This window comes from Dicentrarchus labrax, unplaced genomic scaffold, assembly GCF_905237075.1.
Source record: "Dicentrarchus labrax unplaced genomic scaffold, dlabrax2021, whole genome shotgun sequence".
Taxonomy (NCBI): Eukaryota; Metazoa; Chordata; class Actinopteri; family Moronidae; genus Dicentrarchus; species Dicentrarchus labrax.
This window is the reverse complement of record NW_026136716.1, coordinates 6,732,290-6,751,529: the sequence shown is the minus strand read 5'-3', so window position 1 is coordinate 6,751,529 and position 19,240 is coordinate 6,732,290. Positions and strand designations below refer to the sequence as shown.

At 35.6% G+C, this 19,240-nt stretch overlaps 2 protein-coding genes and 1 long non-coding RNA gene across 5 annotated transcripts in view; 2 read left to right on the top strand and 1 right to left on the bottom strand.

The window, feature by feature from the left end:
• The window catches only part of LOC127378394 (poliovirus receptor homolog), a 35,109-nt gene extending 31,104 nt beyond the window's left edge, over nt 1-4,005 (top strand). Inside the window, exons 7-8 of the mRNA XM_051427210.1 lie at nt 3,182-3,244; nt 3,342-4,005. Of these exons, the coding sequence (XP_051283170.1) occupies nt 3,182-3,244; nt 3,342-3,519 (241 nt within the window). The 3' untranslated portion in view covers nt 3,520-4,005. The remainder of the gene's footprint in view (nt 1-3,181; nt 3,245-3,341) is intronic.
• Nucleotides 1-19,240, bottom strand: part of LOC127378423 (uncharacterized) — a 57,038-nt gene that overhangs the window by 3,234 nt on the left and 34,564 nt on the right. For 2 of the 3 annotated variants that reach the window (XR_007888041.1, XR_007888040.1), the window contains exon 3: nt 1,191-1,348. This is a non-coding gene — a long non-coding RNA (uncharacterized LOC127378423). Of the gene's footprint in view, nt 1-1,190; nt 1,349-5,641; nt 5,733-19,240 lie in introns of those variants that run through there. The other variant, XR_007888042.1, reaches the window with a different exon arrangement.
• LOC127378387 (uncharacterized) overlaps nt 1-19,240 on the top strand; it is an 86,273-nt gene that overhangs the window by 56,829 nt on the left and 10,204 nt on the right. Inside the window, exons 3-8 of the mRNA XM_051427164.1 lie at nt 7,737-7,780; nt 12,545-12,635; nt 16,759-17,097; nt 17,301-17,609; nt 17,690-17,728; nt 17,825-17,921. Coding sequence (XP_051283124.1) covers nt 7,737-7,780; nt 12,545-12,635; nt 16,759-17,097; nt 17,301-17,609; nt 17,690-17,728; nt 17,825-17,921 — 919 coding nt within the window. The remainder of the gene's footprint in view (nt 1-7,736; nt 7,781-12,544; nt 12,636-16,758; nt 17,098-17,300; nt 17,610-17,689; nt 17,729-17,824; nt 17,922-19,240) is intronic.

The window sequence follows — 19,240 nt, the reverse complement described above, 5'->3', positions numbered from 1 at the left end:
TTTCTGCTATTTTTAATAAAATGTTTTTTCCGCTGTAATGAATCAAAAGAGTTGAGATATTTTACACTATATGAGCCATTTGATCAACAATGTGCAGCACTAAAAGTCTCCTTATGGGTAAATGTCAGAATCAGCTCAGTGACACATTCATCATATCTGTGTCATTTATACTTATATATATGTATATGTATATATATATATACTTATATATATATACTTATATACATATACATATAACAGTGAATAAAACAAAACTCCACTGCAGCCCTTCAAGTTTTAGTTCCACATGTTTAAACTTGCAAAAACTGTTCTTAAATGTTTTTTATTTACATTTCATATGAGTTGTTTTGGAACCGGGACATCCGGACTCTGCCTCCTCAAACCAGTTCTCCAGGAAAATAAAAATATCTGTGCCATACTTCAAACCCTTGAGGACAGATCCGCATAGAGCACAGATGAAACACTTTATATATTTATTTTTTCTGATGGGATTCTTTGAGAAAGGTAAGAAAATACGATAAATATTATGTAATTATACATATCTTATGTAATTTCGCTTCCTTAAAGAACAGCCAGCTGACTTTTCCCTTTTTACTTTCGCTTTAAATACGTCCCGCAGAGTACTCTCGCATTTTCTTCCCACTTTACAGTTTACAGTGTAGATTAATGGACATTTTGAGCTAACGGGGTCCCAGTACTGTAGGTCCTGTTAGGTATAAAGTAATATTACCGATTGTGCAGATAACAGTGGGAGAGGAGAACTGCGCACATATCTCAACTCCTTTATTGAGTCACAATATCAGAAGTCAGATATACGACAACATACAGGTGATATCCTAACTGTAAACAGCACCTGTCTTCAGACTATTTCAACCTTAAACAGAAGCTTTGGTGCAGAAACCAGACAGGAAATACATCAAAACAACAAAGGACAGAAGACATAAGATCAGATCAGATGTTCCTGTGGCAGAAATTCAAATCGGACACAGCAGCACAGGGAAATGTAATGCAAAGAGTACAATAAAGAATCACAAAATAAGAATATTATAAAATATAGTAGAAAATATGAGACTGTAAATAAAAATATATACACTATGTAATATGTAATAATATACTATTATATAATAAAAAACTAAACTGTAAATCAGACTTCACTGAGTTGTACTTCCAGTATGAAAGTGTATACGCACCCTCAGCTGAAGAAACATCTCTGTTGCTTCCTCTCCTGCAGGTCTAACAGCTCTGGTACAGACACAGCAGACTGTGATGGCAGCAGTGGGAGAAGAGGCTCATTTAAACTGTCAGCTGATGCAAAATAAAGATGTTGTTCAAGTCACATGGTGGAAACCTGAGGGAGATAAGACTCTTGCCACTTCCAGCAAATACTTTGGTCCAAGAGTGAATCCTGACTTAATTGATAAAGTGGAGTTTAAAGATGCTGGACTGCAGAACAACTCCATAGTTATCAGGAACCTGACAGAGCAGGATGAAGGCTGCTATCACTGTTTGTTTAATTCGTACCCTGATGGTGCTCTCATTGGTGTAACCTGCATCAAACTCTATGGTAAGAACATTTCTCATTCAACAATTTTTATTGATTTTCCATTAGTTTTGTACATTAATTTGCAGCATATGTTGAAAGTAAATATAATCACAAAAAAAGAAAAAAAATGGTAGCTGCATCTATCAAGTGATTATAATTGTGAAACTATACCCAGTTCATCCCCCTCCCAACCGTCCCCACTGTCCACTTAGTGTTCCTGAATGAGTGTCTATTGGTTTTGTTCAATTCAGGATGCCAGAAGGATTGCAATAGCAAATACAGAATCATTCAATGATAATGAAAGTAACAACAATAAAACAAAACAAACCTCAGAATACATAAATAAATAAATAAATAAATAAATAACAGCAACGAAAACAAAACAAAAAAGCGCCTCACTCTAAAATTGGTATCTCATTTAATGGTATTTGTAAGTGCTCATAATACTCTAGGAATGGGGTCCAAATCTCCCTAAAGGTTTGCAGGGAGCTTTTAAGGGTGTGTGTATGTATATATATATATATATATTGTGAACCCAGAATCAAATCATAAGTTGAGTGTATCGTTATATCTTTATCTACCAGGGAGGTGCATTATTAGTCGACTAGTTGATCAAATGTTACTCTCACTACTCGCTAGATATACTGGTACATATAAAAATTAGTTGTTAGGAACATCTCTGTTGTTCACTTGACTTAATTGTTCAAAGTGTCTTAATAATCATTCTTAATTCATGTATCTCAATCTGTCTCATTCTCCACTGATGTAATGAATGTGCTGTGTGTCCCTGTGTGTCCCTGTGTGTCCTGTCTGTCCCTGTGTGTCCTGTGTGTCCCTGTGTGTCCTGTGTGTCCTTGTGTGTCCCTGTGTGTCCCTGTGTGTCCTGTGCAGAGCTGCATGAACCCATCCTACATGTTAGAGAATCAAACTCTCCTGAAGAGGCAGTTGTGTCCTGCTCGGCCACAGGTCGACCTGCTCCCACAGTAACATTAAGAGTCCTGCAACAAGACCTCCAGTTCTCAAACTACAGCTCTGTCAGTGTCACCAACACCAACGGTACAGTCGCTGTCACCACCACGGCTGTGCTGTCTGGTTACCGTGGCAACAACAGTCCAGAGGTTGGATGTGCAGCGCGAGTGCTCTCTGGTCCTCAGATAGAGGTGTTTATGATGATTCCTGAGGTCAAACAGTCGTCTGCTGATGGTGAGAAACACTTCCAAACATACACATTCAGAGACTGATCAATACTTTAGAGCTCATGTCTTTTTTGGTTTGTTTGTTTGATTTGATTTCAGTAAGTTAAACTCTAAGTGTTTTCAATTATTACCTTTTGATCTGTAGTTTCTTTATGATTGTTGAGTGTTTATCACTAAATTTCCTCTTTTCTCACAGATTCCACCTGGATCATTGTGTTGTCTGTGGTAGTGGCCTTTGTTTGTGTTTGTGTTTGTGTTTGTGTTGCAGTCATCAAACTCCTGCTCGAAAGAAAAAAATCAGAACAGGTAAAAGTTAAAAATTAACTTTGAACTCAACATCACAGTTAATATGTTAATGACTGATTGAGATCTTTTCAGACAAAACTCATAAATACATAATTGATAAATGTTTGTTCAGCACTGACTTTTATTCAACCTTCAGTCTGTCACACAGAGACCCTGAAGAGATCAATACAACACAAAAACCAGCTGAACTCATTCTTGAGTAAGACAATTTATTCATTTTAAAACTTTCACATATTAATTTTCTTTGTTTTGCTTCTGACTAATAAAATTGACTAATGTTTTATTTTCATCTGAAGGACCAAAGCACCTTCAATGCAGCAAGAGAACGAGTTAAGGCAACGGAGAACGTCTTGTAGGAAGAAAAGTGACAACTCAGAAACATTGTCTCCAACAGGAAGTTGTCTACAATCGCTGTTTGACCATAATGAAATGTTTAGTGACACAGAATCCTTTAAGACTGTAGAGACAAAGTGAAGACAGATATGGTGAAATATGGAGACATTTATGAAAGAACCGACACTAAAAGACCTGTTTAAGATTCATCTTTCAGTTCAACACAGAGAATATAAACAAAGATTAATGTAATCAGCAGATTTTATATTAATGTTTACTTTTTATTATTATTTTTTGGGGGCTTGTATTGCCTTTATGATAGTGACAGCTGAAGACAAACAGGAAAGGGGGGCAGAGATAGAAGGGATAACACTTTACTGTGTTCTTTATAACCTCTAATGATTGTTTTTATGTTTAAATGTTGTGATGTTTTTAACTTTGATGCTGGAAAGACCTCTCAGTGTTATTACTTTACTTTCTAAGAAGTATTTTAACTTAGTATTTGAAATCTTGGTGTTTTATATGTTGAAAAGGTATTCTGAGCTGCATGTTGAGTGTAAATGCATTTAACGTATATATGTATATGTATTTTCTACATGTATTTTAATAAAACATTGTTTTTCTTTTTCTTTTTGTTTGTCATAATAATTATAAAATGTAATTTTGCAACTTATATTTAAACCCTTATAATATATTCGAGGGTAATAGAGTCAGATATCACTGTGGTGATTTATTTACTTATTAGAAATAAATACAAACATTCATACTGCAAATAATAATAAGACTTTGTTGTGGACTGTCAGTGTTAGACTACGGATGTATTGATTATGCTTCAGCAGCAATAGGATCAAACTTTGAGACTGTTGAGCTGCCTTTTAAAAACCTTCTGTTCCCACTCGTCAGGTTGTTCTGTGTTAATGTCAATGCAGTCGTACATTTCACAGCTGGAAGGTTAAGGAAAAGGTGTCAGAGGCAAATGCATCATTACTTTATTGTTGTTCAGACATGATGAGTGTTGACTGATGCTGTTAGTTCATGTAATGTTGGAATATTTTAGCAATACAATTTTAGATGCATGAGAAAAACAGGCTCTGAAACACGGTGAGATCAAAGACAGAAAATCTGAAGCAAAAGGAATATTAACATTACAGTGAGGACAGTTAACAGGAGCAGGAATACCAGATGTAATAAAACACTTCAATAAACAAACATTCTTCTGAATTATGAAGTTAAAAAATGTCTCTTGGCACATTTACAGCAACGTTTTATCAGTGTGCACTGTCCCTGCTAAATAAACTAACAAATACAAATGAATGAAGAGGAATCAGTGGAGATATTGATTACTGCCAGGAAATCAGAAAGCTTTAGGTGGAAGAACTGAGTCCAAAAAACGTGTGTGAATCTGAAAGAAATCAAACACAAGATTGAATAACAAAATAAAGGTTTGTAGTTTCCTAATGCTAAAAACACAGAAAGAGATCATTAAATCATAGACTAATTAAATAAAACAAAATAAAATAAACCAATATATACAGTTATTAATGTAAACAAACACGTATACACCCAGGTAATATGAAATGATTTGAAAGAAACTGGGCTCTCTCCTTGTTTTCTTGTACTCCCGGGTCCACACTGCAGGTGGCGCTAAAGCTACTTAACGCCGGCTGCTACACTCAATAAAGAGAGAGAAGAAGAAACCTAACTTGGCGGTAAACAATGAACAAAGATGGCTGAATGTGTAGTTTCTGTCATCAGTGCGTTTGGACTCTTCTGGAAAGGTGAGTTTATTAACCTTTGTTTTACCACATTTTATGTTTTATACAAACATATGTGATGTATTTTTATTAGACAGGGTTTTATTATTATTGTTATTAATGTATTAATTCATGAATTCATTATTATTTGTCTGTCGAGGAGTCGCTGAGGACGTTACATCAATTAAAAGTAGATAAAATTAGTTTAAACACAGTTACATTAATGTGTGCAGGAGTTTAATCGTGTTTTTAAACTGTGTTGTAAAATGTTTAAAGTGTGTGCAGCATAAAAACTGAGAGCAGTTTCCACAGATTTAATGTTTGCATGTTGTTCATCCTTCAAATTCACACTTTTTTGTTTTTATTATAGTTGACAAAAACATAAATGCAAATGTCTCTGAAACCCTCTTCTATCCTGCAGGTCTAACAGTGTACAGTGGGAGAAGAGGCTCATTTAAACTGTCAGCTGATGCAAAATAAAGATGTTGTTCAAGTCACATTGTGGAAACCTGAGGGAGAGAAGACTCTTGCCTCCTACAACAAACACTTTGGTCCAAGAGTTCATCCTCTGTGGACTGTGGAGGTCTGTTAAAGTCTTTTAAAGGGTCTGAAACGTATTTTAAACCTGTGAAGAGACGTCGTACAAACAGTCTCTTCTCCAGACCTTAAACAAAGCTCATGGAGTGTATTGATCTGGACAAGCAGCTGTTTTCCTTCGCTGAAGATGTGATGAGGATTTGTGGACTACGTTGAGCCTCACGCTGCAGGATGACCAGTCGCAGGTATTCTTCACCTGCTGCTTATTGATTTGATTTAAACTTCGTAAAAACTGTTCTTAAATGTTTTTATTTACATTTCATATGAGTTGTTTTGGATCATATGACAGTCAGACTCCGCCTCCTACAAACCAGTCCCAGCTAGAAAAAAAAATAACTGCGTCGTACTTAGAAACCTGAAGGTTAAGCGGACAGATACACATAGAGCAGAGATGAAACACTTTATATATTTACTCTTTCTGATGGGACTATTTCAGAAAGGTAAGAAAATACCATAAATATTATGTAATTATACATATTTTATGTACTTTCGCTTCCTTAAAACGCAGCCGGTGTGACAATTGAACTGGTGATATTCCCGAGCATTGTTGCACAATTGTAAACTAGAAATACTGGCTGAATTTACTTCTTTTTATCATTTTAACCAACAAGAATGAAATATTTAACGTTGTAAACACTCCAGTGCTGATGTTAAATAAGATTAACGGAGTTGCCTGGAGTTTGAAAATAGTTAACTGTGTCGATGTCTGTTCAAAACACTGCAAATGTCTGTAAATAAATCAGAAAATGTTCTTGCTGTCGTTTTACGTATCCTTATGAATCTGATGTCAAGTATATTTGGTAATAGTTTATACTGTCATACAGTCAGTAAGGAAACAGTCAGTGGTGATCGCCTTACTCTTTTTACCATCGATTATGTCGCGTCTACACTTTTATCTCACCAATTACAATTTATATTATACACATGACAGCACACCCTTTCATCCAAATTAGACAACTGTCGAATCTCATTTTGCAATAGGAACAGAAATAAATTGGATAATGTTAAAACTTTAATCAGTAGAGAGTCTACAAAGTTTTTGTGGAGGAAAACGATGAGCAACCAGTCTCACGTAGGGGAAGATCGCCTGTTATTTAAAACTCTAGTGTACTACGTTAATGTTGTTTTACACTAGAAGTAGTCAGAATCTTTATTACCTGGTTCGGCAATAAGGGTCCTCCAAAAGTCACACCAGCTGACTTTTCCGTACTGTAGGTCCTGTTAGGTATAAAGTAATATTACCGATTGTGCAGATAACAGTGGGAGAGGAGAACTGCGCACATATCTCAACTCCTTTTATTGAGTCACAATATCAAAAGTCAGATATAAAACAACATACAGGTCATATCCTAACTGCAAACAACACTTGTCTTCAGACTATTTCGACTTTAAACAGAAGCTTTGGTGCAGAAACCAGACAGCAAATAGAGCAAAACAACAACATGTGTCAGTGGTTCCCATAATAGGCAGAATATATACAGTATAAAAAAAACAAACAAATGCATTCAGTATGAGTGCTCCCCTTTAATGCAGTGTGTCATATTGTAACAATAGAATAAACATATGTTATTAAAAATAAATACCTACAGTATGAATTATCTTTACTTTCACAAATTGTTTCCTCGTACCTGCTGTTCTGTTCTGTACTGGTACACTGTATATACACAGACGAGCTACTGTAGCTGAAAGTGCTGAAAAAAGTTCATGCTGGTTCTGATAGAAAGGGAGTTGTACTTCCAGTATGAAAGTGTACACGCACCCTCAGCTGAAGAAACTTCTCTGTTGCTTCATCTCCTGCAGGTCTAACAGCTCTGGTACAGACACAGCAGACTGTGATGGCAGCAGTGGGAGAAGAGGCTCATTTAAACTGTCAGCTGATGCAAAATAAAGATGTTGTTCAAGTCACATGGCAGAAAGGTTCACCTGAGAAAGAGGAAAATGTTGCTACCTACTCCGAACACTTTGGTCCAAGAGTGAATTTTGGCTTTATTGATAAAGTGGGGTTTACTAAAGATGCTGGACTGCAGAACAACTCCATAGTTATCAGGAACCTGGCAGAGCAGGATGAAGGCTGCTATCAATGTTTGTTTAACACCCCTGAAGGTCGTCTCACAGGTACAACCTGCATCAAACTCTATGGTAAGAACATTTATTCATTGTTAAATACATTTCCATAATACAATACTACAAGTATCCTGTTAGAAGCTGATGTCTTTGTAACACCTTCATTAATGTGCTGTGTGTCCTGTGTGTCCCTGTGTGTCCTGTGTGTCCTGTGTGTCCTGTGCAGAGCTGCATGAACCCATCCTACATGTTAGAGAATCAAACTCTCCTGAAGAGGCAGTTGTGTCCTGCTCGGCCACAGGTCGACCTGCTCCCACAGTAACATTAAGAGTCCTGCAACAAGACTTCCACTTCTCAAACTACAGCTCTGTCAATGTCACCAACACCAACGGTACAGTCGCTGTCACCACCACAGCTGTGCTGTCTGGTTACCGTGGCAACAGCACAGAGATTGTATGTGCAGCGCAAGTGCTCTCTGGTCCTCAGATAGAGGTGTTTATGATGATTCCTGAGGTCAAACAGTCGTCTGCTGATGGTGAGAAACACTTCCAAACATACACATTCAGAGACTGATCAATACTTTATGATTCTGATGTTTTTTGTTTTTTATTTTTCAGGTTTTGATGATGACTCTGGATCTAAAGACAGAGATCGCAGTAAGTTAATGTTCAGTTATTTTTCATTGTCATTTACAACTCAGTTTAATAATGAAAATGATGTATAGTTCCCCTTTATGCTTCTTGAAGAACAAAATAAAAGATCAATAGGTAATAATAATGAATGACTAATTTGCATTAATTGTCTCATAATTCGAGGGTTGTAATGAATAGTTTGAAGTTTCCCGCCTCCTTTTGTGGAAGTGCGGCCATGTTTATTTGTGCTTTAGAACTAAACTGTACGGGGATGAATTTTTATATAATTCATCCATTCAAACTATATTAAAGCCGGTGAACACCCACACAGGTGTTTGCAGTTAATTATTGATTAGTCCTCTTCTTGGGACTGAGTGGGCGTGTATACTGTCATTGACTGACATCTTACTGAGTCTCCTTTTGGCTTTGTTGCACCTCTTAGAGTGGGACGAATTACACTTTATCGTTCTTATTGGAAACTGAGAATTGTGACGTAATAAATGTCCATCAAAGCTCCAGCCCAACTTCAACCTGAGCCAGAATAACTGAAAACACCTGTGTGGGTGTTCACAGGCTTTAAGGCTTATAGTTATGCATAATAAAGGTTGTGGCTGCTTTGAGTGACAGGTGGGGAGTCGAGATGTTGATGGCCAGAGCCGATCACACTGAGCTTCACATCGCTGTGTAGAACAATCAGAGAATTACTTTTTGTGTTTCTTATTCACTCTCTTTGTTCTCAGCACTCGTTACAGCCCTACGTAATTCAATCAATTCTCATTTGTTTGCTTTATAAGTGTTAGTTCGAATGATAAATGTTCCTCTTTTCTCACAGATTACACCTTTGCCATTGCATGGCCCATGGTAGTGGCCTGTTTATATGCTTCTGTCATCATCTATGTCTCCATAATACTCTACAGTGAAAGCAGGTGAGTCTCCACCTCAACTCAAATCCAGTTTATTGATACAGCACCTTTCAGACAAACATGCAGCCCAAAGTGAGTTACAAAGCAAAATTGAAACAACACATAAATTGCAGAGCTAATGTTTAATACAATAAAAACAATCAAATGTACATCAATAGATAAAAGTCAATAGAAAATAAACAATAACAATACTCATAATTTAAAACCAGATTAGAAAGAAAGGTGTTTAATTTCCAGGTCTCAGTACTGAGAGAGATTTCCATCCTTATATCCAGAGGAAGTTCCACAGTTTAGGGCCATAAAAACAGACGGCAGTCTCTCCTGAACGTTTATGGGACACATCAGGAATATTAAAAAGAAAAGCAGTGGAGAACCTCAGGGGGTCTGGCTGGAGAATAAAATGAAACCAGATCTCTGGTGTATTAAGGTCATTTAAAACTTTGTGAAGTGAGTCAAAGAACTTTAAAATCAATTATATTTCTGAACTAGCTGTAGTTTTATTACAGACTTCTTGTAATCCAGTAAAAAGTGAACTACAGTAGTAAACGATTAATACTGAAAGCATGAGTGAATATTTCAGCATCTCCGAGTTACAAAAGGTCTGACTTTGATAATATTTCTAAGACGACAAAAGGATTTTTAAGTGAAGTTAAAATGAGAATTTAAATTTAAATCTGAAATCATGAGTGCAGTTTCTCTGCTTTGGGTCTATTCACATGTTCAGATTAATGTATAAAAATATATATATGATTATAATGTAATAATATGAGTGGAACCTGACTGTCTTTGTTTCTTTCTTTTTTACCTCAAAGGTAACAAACATCTTCAGCAAAGTATCCGATCAGACAACTGATACCTGAGGAAAAAGCCGGAGGAGCCGGAGATCAAACCGTCAGATTTCTGCTCAACCCTCCTGAGCCACAGCCGGTGTGTTGGAGGAAATGTGTTTTCTATTTGTGGGAAAATGGGAAAAAAAAAGAAACACTGGTATTTACTGCATCACCACGACTACCACAAAAAGTCACATTCAAGGTTCATAACATATCATCAATGTGTGAAAAGTTCCGCTGGATGTGGTCAGTGGACAATGAGAAGCACAAGGAAGTATAAAACTTAGTAACCAGTGGGGGGCGCTATGAGTGCGACTGAGTATTGGCATGTCGACATGTTCAGGACGGGAATCCCCTGGAGGAGTTTGGGGTCCGTGACCTAAACAAGAAAACCCAGCATGCAGTGTGTCCGGCATTAAAGCTCAAAGAATAAAAGATAAAAGAAAGATAAAATATTATTTAAGGGATATCCTCTAATAATTTAAAGACATTAAATATGTGTTTTTGTTGTTTTCTTTCACAAACATTCCTGAGATTGTATTCAAAGGTTTTATATATTTATATGTGTGAATGAAGGATTTATCTATAATAATAAAGTATTCAACAGAAATTCTGTTGTGTCTTTTCCTCCATTATGATCCTAAATGTGATATAATTTCTTTAAAATGGGAGAGAGATGGGAGGAAAGACAGAGGACCTCTAAAGGTAAGACGTTACAAAATTCATTTAATAAATAGGTCAAAGACCAAATATTTATATCTGTGAAGTAACTGAAAAATATAAATATTTCTAAAAAGAATGTAATGTAATTATTTACTGTGAATTAAAATCATCAGTAATTAAATCAAACACAGGACAAAATCTGTATTTACTAGAAAGGACTTTAAAGTTCAAACAAAAACTGATTTTTATTTGTGCATTTTGTTCCATATATTCAAAGTTTTACTAACTTTAGTATCCTTTGGAATAGCCACAACAAAGTATTTGACCATAGTTTTACTGGTGATACTAAGTGCTGCCACAAAATGTCAATTAAAATGTAACTCATTTCCAGTTGCTTAATCCAGGAATATCTATATCTGTCACCTGTCAGGTATTATTACGTTTTATTTATTTATTATAATTTTATTTTGTTAAACCTGCAAACAGAAAGATTTACACCACTTAAATTTAACTTTATTATACGGAAATGTCTCATTCAGTGCAGTGAGAGGTCAGACAGCAATATATTAATTATTCATTTAATTCAAATATCCAGATGCTTCTCTCTGATTGGTCGGGATGTACCATTGCGTTGTTATGAGGGGTGATAAGCGTCACTCGCTATCTATGTCGTATTTAAAACAGGTAATTAGTTCATTTCTTATTTATTATTGAATAATAGTATATTTTATATAAATGTATAATGTTCTCTGTATACTGTAAAGGCTCGTGTTTGTGCATTGGTGGTAAATAGTTATTTCTATGACACCCCTCGGCGATGAACGTACCCAGAATTCAGTGCGTACAGTAACAACATTCACTTTGAATGAGTTGTCGGTAGATTCAGTAAAGATGACACAACCTGCAGTTTTATGTTTATTTTGTGCGTTTGGAGTTGTTCAGAAAGGTAAGATTGATACTTTGTGTTTCTGTCATTTATATAAGTAAATTATTTTAATTAAACTGAGACTTTATTGTTCTTTGTTTACTGTAATTCAGCAATTACGCCACGTTTTTTGGGATTACTTTTACACTTTTGCACTGGTTGATGGTAAAATTCATACTTTATATTATATTTTAATACTGAGTTTGTTTGTTATTGGTCAGTGAAGAACACAATGTCTGTTAGCTTTCACATCAGGATACTGAGGTAGAATAAAAACAACCTAGATAAATGTTTATTCTACAAATTAACCTTATTTTTGATACTTGAGCTACAAAAGAATAATGCATTTAGAAGAAAGGTTTACAGTAATTATTATTATTATTGAAATCAGATTATTTATGAGTCTAAAGTTATATTTCCACTGTGCTTCACACTGGCTAACAGGTGAGACTGCAGCCTGTACAACACACACACACACACACACACACACACACACACACACACACACTTACCTCTGAAACCATCTTCTCCTGCAGGTCTAACAGCTCTGGTACAGACACAGCAGACTGTGATGGCAGCAGTGGGAGAAGAGGCTCATTTAAACTGTCAGCTGATGCAAAATAAAGATGTTGTTCAAGTCACATGGTGGAAACCTGAGGGAGATAAGACTCTTGCTACTTCCAGCAAACACTTTGGTCCAAGAGTGATTCCTGACTTTATTGATAAAGTGGAGTTTAAAGATGATGGACTGCAGAACAACTCCATAGTTATCAGGAACCTGACAGAGCAGGATGAAGGCTGCTATCAATGTTTGTTTAATTCCTACCCTGATGGGGCTTTCATTGGTGTAACCTGCATCAAACTCTATGGTAAGAACCCTTTTAAATAGTCTTACTAGTAGTTTTAACCTGTTTTCATATGATTTATCTCCAACTTAATCAAAAACATGTTTATTTGTTTACGAGTAGTAATGTAAAGCTGTATCCTGAGACAGTTAAATACAGTATGTATGTAATATATATATTGTGAACCCAGAATAAAATCATAAGTTGAGTGTATCGTTATATCTTTATCTACCAGGGAGGTGCATTATTAGTCGACTAGTTGATGAAACGTTACTCTCACTACTCGCTAGATATACTGGTACATATAGAAATTAGTTGTTAGGAACATCTCTGTTGTTCACTTGACTTAATTGTTCAAAGTGTCTTAATAATCATTCTCTATTGATGTATCTCAATCTGCCTCATTCTCCACTGATGTAATGAATGTGCTGTGTGTCCTGTGTGTCCCTGTGTGTCCCTGTGTGTCCTGTGCAGAGCTGCATGAACCCATCCTACATGTTAGAGAATCAAACTCTCCTGAAGAGGCAGTTGTGTCCTGCTCGGCCACAGGTCGACCTGCTCCCACAGTAACATTAAGAGTCCTGCAACAAGACCTCCACTTCTCAAACTACAGCTCTGTCAGTGTCACCAACACCAACGGTACAGTCGCTGTCACCACCACAGCTGTGCTGTCTGGTTACCGTGGCAACATCACAGAGGTTGGATGTGCAGCGCGAGTGCTCTCTGGTCCTCAGATAGAGGTGTTTATGATGATTCCTGAGGTCAAACAGTCGTCTGCTGATGGTGAGAAACACTTCCAAACATACACATTCAGAGACTGATCAATACTTTATGATTCTGATGTTTTTTGTTTCTTTTTTTAGGATTTAATGATAAATCTGGATCTAAAGACAGAGATCACAGTAAGTTAACCTCTAAGTGTTCACAAGTCATTATTACCTTTTCATCTGTAGTTTCTTTATGAATGTTGAGTGTTTATCACTAACTTTTTCTCACAGATTCCACCTGGATCATTGTGTTGTCTGTGGTTGTGGCCTTTGGTTGTGTTTGTGTTGCAGTCATCACATTCCTGCTCAAAAGAAATCATCAAAACAGGTAATTTTTTAAAATATGAGCTCAACATCTGTGTTGTTTTAATACCAACGTCTCACAGTTAATATGTTAATGACTGATTGAGATCTTTTCAGACAAAACTCATAAATAAATAATTAATAAGTGTTTGTTCCGCACTGAGTTTTATTCAACCTTCAGTCTGTCACACAGAGACCCTGAAGAGATCAAGACACCACAAAGAGCCACTGAATCCATTGATGAGTAAGACAATTTATTTATTTAATTCATTATATTTGTTTTGTTGCTTCTGACTTACGAAATTGACTAATGTTTTATTTACATCTGAAGGTCCACAACACCTTTAATGCAGGAAGAGAATGAGATAAGGCAACAGGGGTCTTGGTGAGAAAAAAAGCGACAACTCAGAAACATCGTCTTCAACAGGAAGTTGTCGGCGACAACTGTTTTTACCATAATAAAATATTTAGTGACACAGAACCCTCCAAGACTGTAGAGACAGAGAGAAGACAGATATGGTGAAAGATGGAGACATTTATGAAAGAACCGAAACTAAAAGACCTGTTTAAGATTCATCTTTCAGTTCAACACAGAGAATATAAACAAAGATTAATGTAAACAGCTGATTTTATATTAATGTTTTCATACTTTTTTATTCTTTACTGTTCTTTATAAAATCTGATGATTGTTTTTATCTTTAAATGTTGTGATGTTCTCGACAGCGTAAAGATCTGTAATATATTTGCATCATATTTTTTGCTTTTTAAAATGAATTGTATATAAATGTTGCCTGTTATTATAATTTAAAGTATTCTCAGTAATGCAATGAATGTGTTATATTGAAAATATTGTTTACAATTACAACTTACTTTTATTTTAATATCCACTGATCACATTATTACATATTTATTTTTATGTTGCATCTTTCCATTTCATCACTCTTCACTCTTTTGTATATTGTTCTTATAAATTGCCTTTATAGCTCCTGAACACCTGTAAATAACATTGTAAATAACATTGTAAATAAATAATGTAATATGGAGTTTAAATTCATTGAAGTCATTTTCTGTTCAGGACTGACTGTGATGGCTACAGGTATTTTCATATATATATATATATATATATATAGTGTGTTTCTATAGTGAAAACAAGGTTTGAGTGCACTAAGAATGAGAAGTTTTTTATCATGTTGAGCAGGTAATAGCAAGAAAATGTGTTGAAATGTGTCAAACCAAGGAACAAAAGCAGCTCGAACTACTAATATTTTTATTTTTATTATTACTACTTATAGCCTGCATTATTATAGCACTCTGGACCACATGTAAAGTGGTATATCGACACTGTATGCTGTTGTTCATTGATGCTTCATATACTTTATATATCTTTTTTCACTTACTTGCATAATAGCAGTGCTGTAGTCAAGACAACCTTTGCTGAGTCCAAGACCAGGACGAGTTAAGACCGAGTCCAAGTGAGAGAAACAGAATAAACCAACATCATTGCCAGTGAGATGAGTTTTTGCTGCCAATGTTGATCCCTGTTCTAGATGCTGTTTGATTATGAATCTGGATCTGAAGACAGTGATCGCAGTAAGTTAATGTTCAGTTATTTTTCATTGTCATTTTCAACTCAGGGTTGAATAATGAAAATAATTTATAGTTCTCTTTATGCTTCTTGTAAAACAAAATAAAATAGATCAATAAGTAATAAAAATATAATCATATGTTTTAATATATAACTATATTAAAGCCTGTGAACACCCACACAGGTGTTTGTAGTTAACCTGACTGATTAAACCTTTTCTTGGGACTTTAGTATCTTTTATAATATCCACAACAAAGTGTTTGACTATAGTTTTACTGGTGATACCAAGTGCTGCCACAGGATGGCGTCTGTATAGTTAATGATTCACATTAAGTTGAAGTTCAGATACATGGAGGTCGCTGTTTATTCATATTTACTGTGGAAGTGTGGATACATCACGGAGGGAAGCAGGTTGGTTGGAGTTGTTTTTGTTATTCTGGATCTGTAAATGACAATAAAAATATAATTAGCTTTCAGTCACTAAATCCAGGAATATCTATCGACCTAATATAATAAATCATAATGGTATTATTACGTTTTATTGATTTATTTATTATAATTTTATTTTGTTAAACCTGCACACATAAAGATTTACACCACTTAAGTTGAACTTTATTACGCGGGAATATCTCATTCAGTGCACTGAGAGGTCAGAGAGCAATATATTAATTATTAACTAATCCAAATCTCTGAGTTGGGATGTACCATTGTGTTGTATGAGGGGTGATAAGCGTCACTTGCTGTTTGTGTCGCATTTCAAACGAGCGAATTAGTTCACCATATTGAATAACAGTCTTTTATTGTATATATATTAAATGTTGTCATTGTATCGTAAAAGCTCGTGTTTCTACATTGTTGGTAAATAGTTGTTTCTATGACACCCGCCTCCCCCCTCAGCGATTACCTGGAAGTGCGCACGCAGTTAACGTACAGTGACAGCTTTCAGTTTGAATGAGTTGGCGGTAGATTCAGTAAAGATGACACAACCTGCAGTTTTATGTTTATTTTGTGCGTTTGGAGTTTTTCAGAAAGGTAAGATTAATACTTTGTGTTTCTGTCATTTTATATAAATAAATGATTTTAATTAAACTGAGACTTTATTGTTCTTTGTTTACTGTAATTCAGCAGTTAAGTTAACCACGTTGTTGGCGCTTCATCAGAATCAGATATTATTATATTGCCAAGTACAAGGAATTTGTCTTGGTGCATAAAAAGCACACCAAAAAAATTTAAATATAAATAAATAAAGATAAGGATAAAGATATAAAGATCTAAACTGTGCAGGAAAGACATTTACAATGTTTTATTTTACACGTTTGAGCTGGTTGATGGTAAAATTGGCAAATTCTGATTAATATTTCAACTTGAGCTACAGAAGAATAATGCATCCAGAAGAAAACGAACAGAAAATGTTACAATTATCATTATTATTTAAATTTGATTATCCATAAATATGCTTTACACTCACCTCTGAAACCATCTTCTCCTGCAGGTCTAACAGCTCTGGTACAGACACAGCAGACTGTGCTGGCAGCAGTGGGAGATGAAGCCTGCTTAAACTGTCAGCTGAGTCAGTCTAAAGATGTTCTTCAAGTCACATGGCAGAAAGTTTCACCTGAGAAAGAGGAAAATGTTGCCACCTTCAACAGATACTTTGGTCCAAGAGTGAATCCTGACTTTATTGATAATGTGGAGTTTAGAGATGCTGGACTGCAGAACAACTCCATAGTTATCAGGAACCTCACAGATCAAGATAAAGGATACTATCGTTGTTTGTTCAACACCTACCCTGATGGTGCTCTCACTGCTATAACCTGTCTCCAGGTCTATGGTAAGAACATTTTAAATATTCATACAGCAGAGGGCGCTATCTACTTTACTTGCCACTCACATCAGTAACTGTATCAAGGCAGCAGATCTACAAAAAGTAATGGAAATGTGTATTATATTTAATAATCATTCTGATGTAATTAATGTGCTGTGTGTCCCTGTGTGTCCTGTGTGTCCCTGTGTGTCCCTGTGTGTCCTGTGCAGAGCTGCATGAACCCATCCTACATGTTAGAGAATCAAACTCTTCTGAAGAGGCAGTTGTGTCCTGCTCGGCCACAGGTCGACCTGCTCCCACAGTAACATTAAGAGTCCTGCAACAAGACCTCCACTTCTCAAACTACAGCTCTGTCAGTGTCACCAACACCAACGGTACAGTCGCTGTCACCACCACAGCTGTGCTGTCTGGTTTCCGTGGCAACAGCCCAGAGGTTGGATGTGCAGCGCGAGTGCTCTCTGGTCCTCACATAGAGGTGTTTATGATGATTCCTGAGGTCAAACAGTTGTCTGCTGATGGTGAGAAACACTTCCAAACATACACATTCAGAGACTGATCAATACTTTATGATTCTGATGTTTTTTGTTTCTTTTTTTAGGATTTAATGATAAATCTGGATCTAAAGACAGAGATCGCAGTAAGTTAACCTCTAAGTGTTCGCAAGTCATTATTACATTTTGATCTGTAGTTTCTATATGAATGTTGAGTGTTTATCACTAACTTTTTCTCACAGATTTCACCTGGATCATTGTGTTGTCTGTGGTAGTGGCCTTTGGTTGTGTTTGTGTTGCAGTCATCACATTCCTGCTCAAAAGAAATCATCAAAACAGGTAATTTTTTTAATTTGAACTCAACATCTGTGTTGTTTTAATACCAGCGTCTCACAGTTAATATGTCAATGACTGACTGAGATCTTTTCAGACAAAACCCATAAATATATAATTGATCAATGTTTGTTCAGCACTGACTTTTATTCAACCTTCAGTCTGTCACACAGAGACCCTGAAGAGATCAAGACACCACAAAAACCCACTGGACCCACTGAGTAAGAAAATTCATTCATTTACTTTATTATATTTATGTTTTGTTGCTTCTGACTAATAAAATTGATTAATGTTTTATTTTTATCTGAAGGTCCAAAACACCTTTAATGCAGCAAGAGAACGAGTTAAGGCAACGGGGAACATCTACTGTTAAAAAAAAGAGAAGCTACAGCCCAAAAACACTGTCTCCAACAGGAAGTGTTCGACAACAGCTGTTTGTACCATAATAAAATGTTTAGTGATACAGAACCCTTCAAGACTGTAGAGACAGAGTGAAGGCAGATAGGATGAAATATGGAGACATTTATGAAAGAACCAACACTAAAAGACCTGTTTAAGATTCATCTTTCAGTTCAACACAGAGAATATAAACAAAGATTAATGTTAACAGCTGATTTTATATTAATGTTTTCCTACTTTTTTATTCTTTACTGTTCTTTACTTGTTTTTATGTTTAAATGTTCTTTAACAGTGGAAAGATCTTCTCTGTGTCTTGTGACTTCCACTTTCTAACATCTGTAATATATTTGCATCCTGTGTTTTACTTCTTTCTTTCAAATTATTATTTTTTTCTTTTTAAAATGAAATGTATATAAATGCACTGCTGCTTCTTTTGTATGTTTTTATATCAGCTCAGTTATATAAAGATTAAACTTACTGGAGACTACATTATATTAAATTGAACAGAATAAAATGTTTTGTAATGGTCTGAATTTTGGCTTAAAAATGTAATTGTGGGCATTAAAAATAAAGAATGTATATTATTACTGTGGTAAAGGAAGCTTTAACTAAATGAGGGTGTTGTTGACAGAAATGTAACTGTCTGAAATCTTGGTGTTTTATATCTTGAAAATGTATTTTAATAAAATATTAACTTTCTAAGTCTGTTAGTAACAAACAGTTCCTATATATAGCACAGAGACAACATTACTGAGAGTGTATAATGACATCTTTATGCATGTTGACAATAGTTAAAGCTCCATCCTTATTCTTATTGATCTGACTGCGGCCTTTGATACCATCGATCCATTTCACTTGATAGATTACAGAACTGGGTTGTTGTTTCTGGTACAGCCTTAGACTGGTTTCATTCCTATTTGACTAAT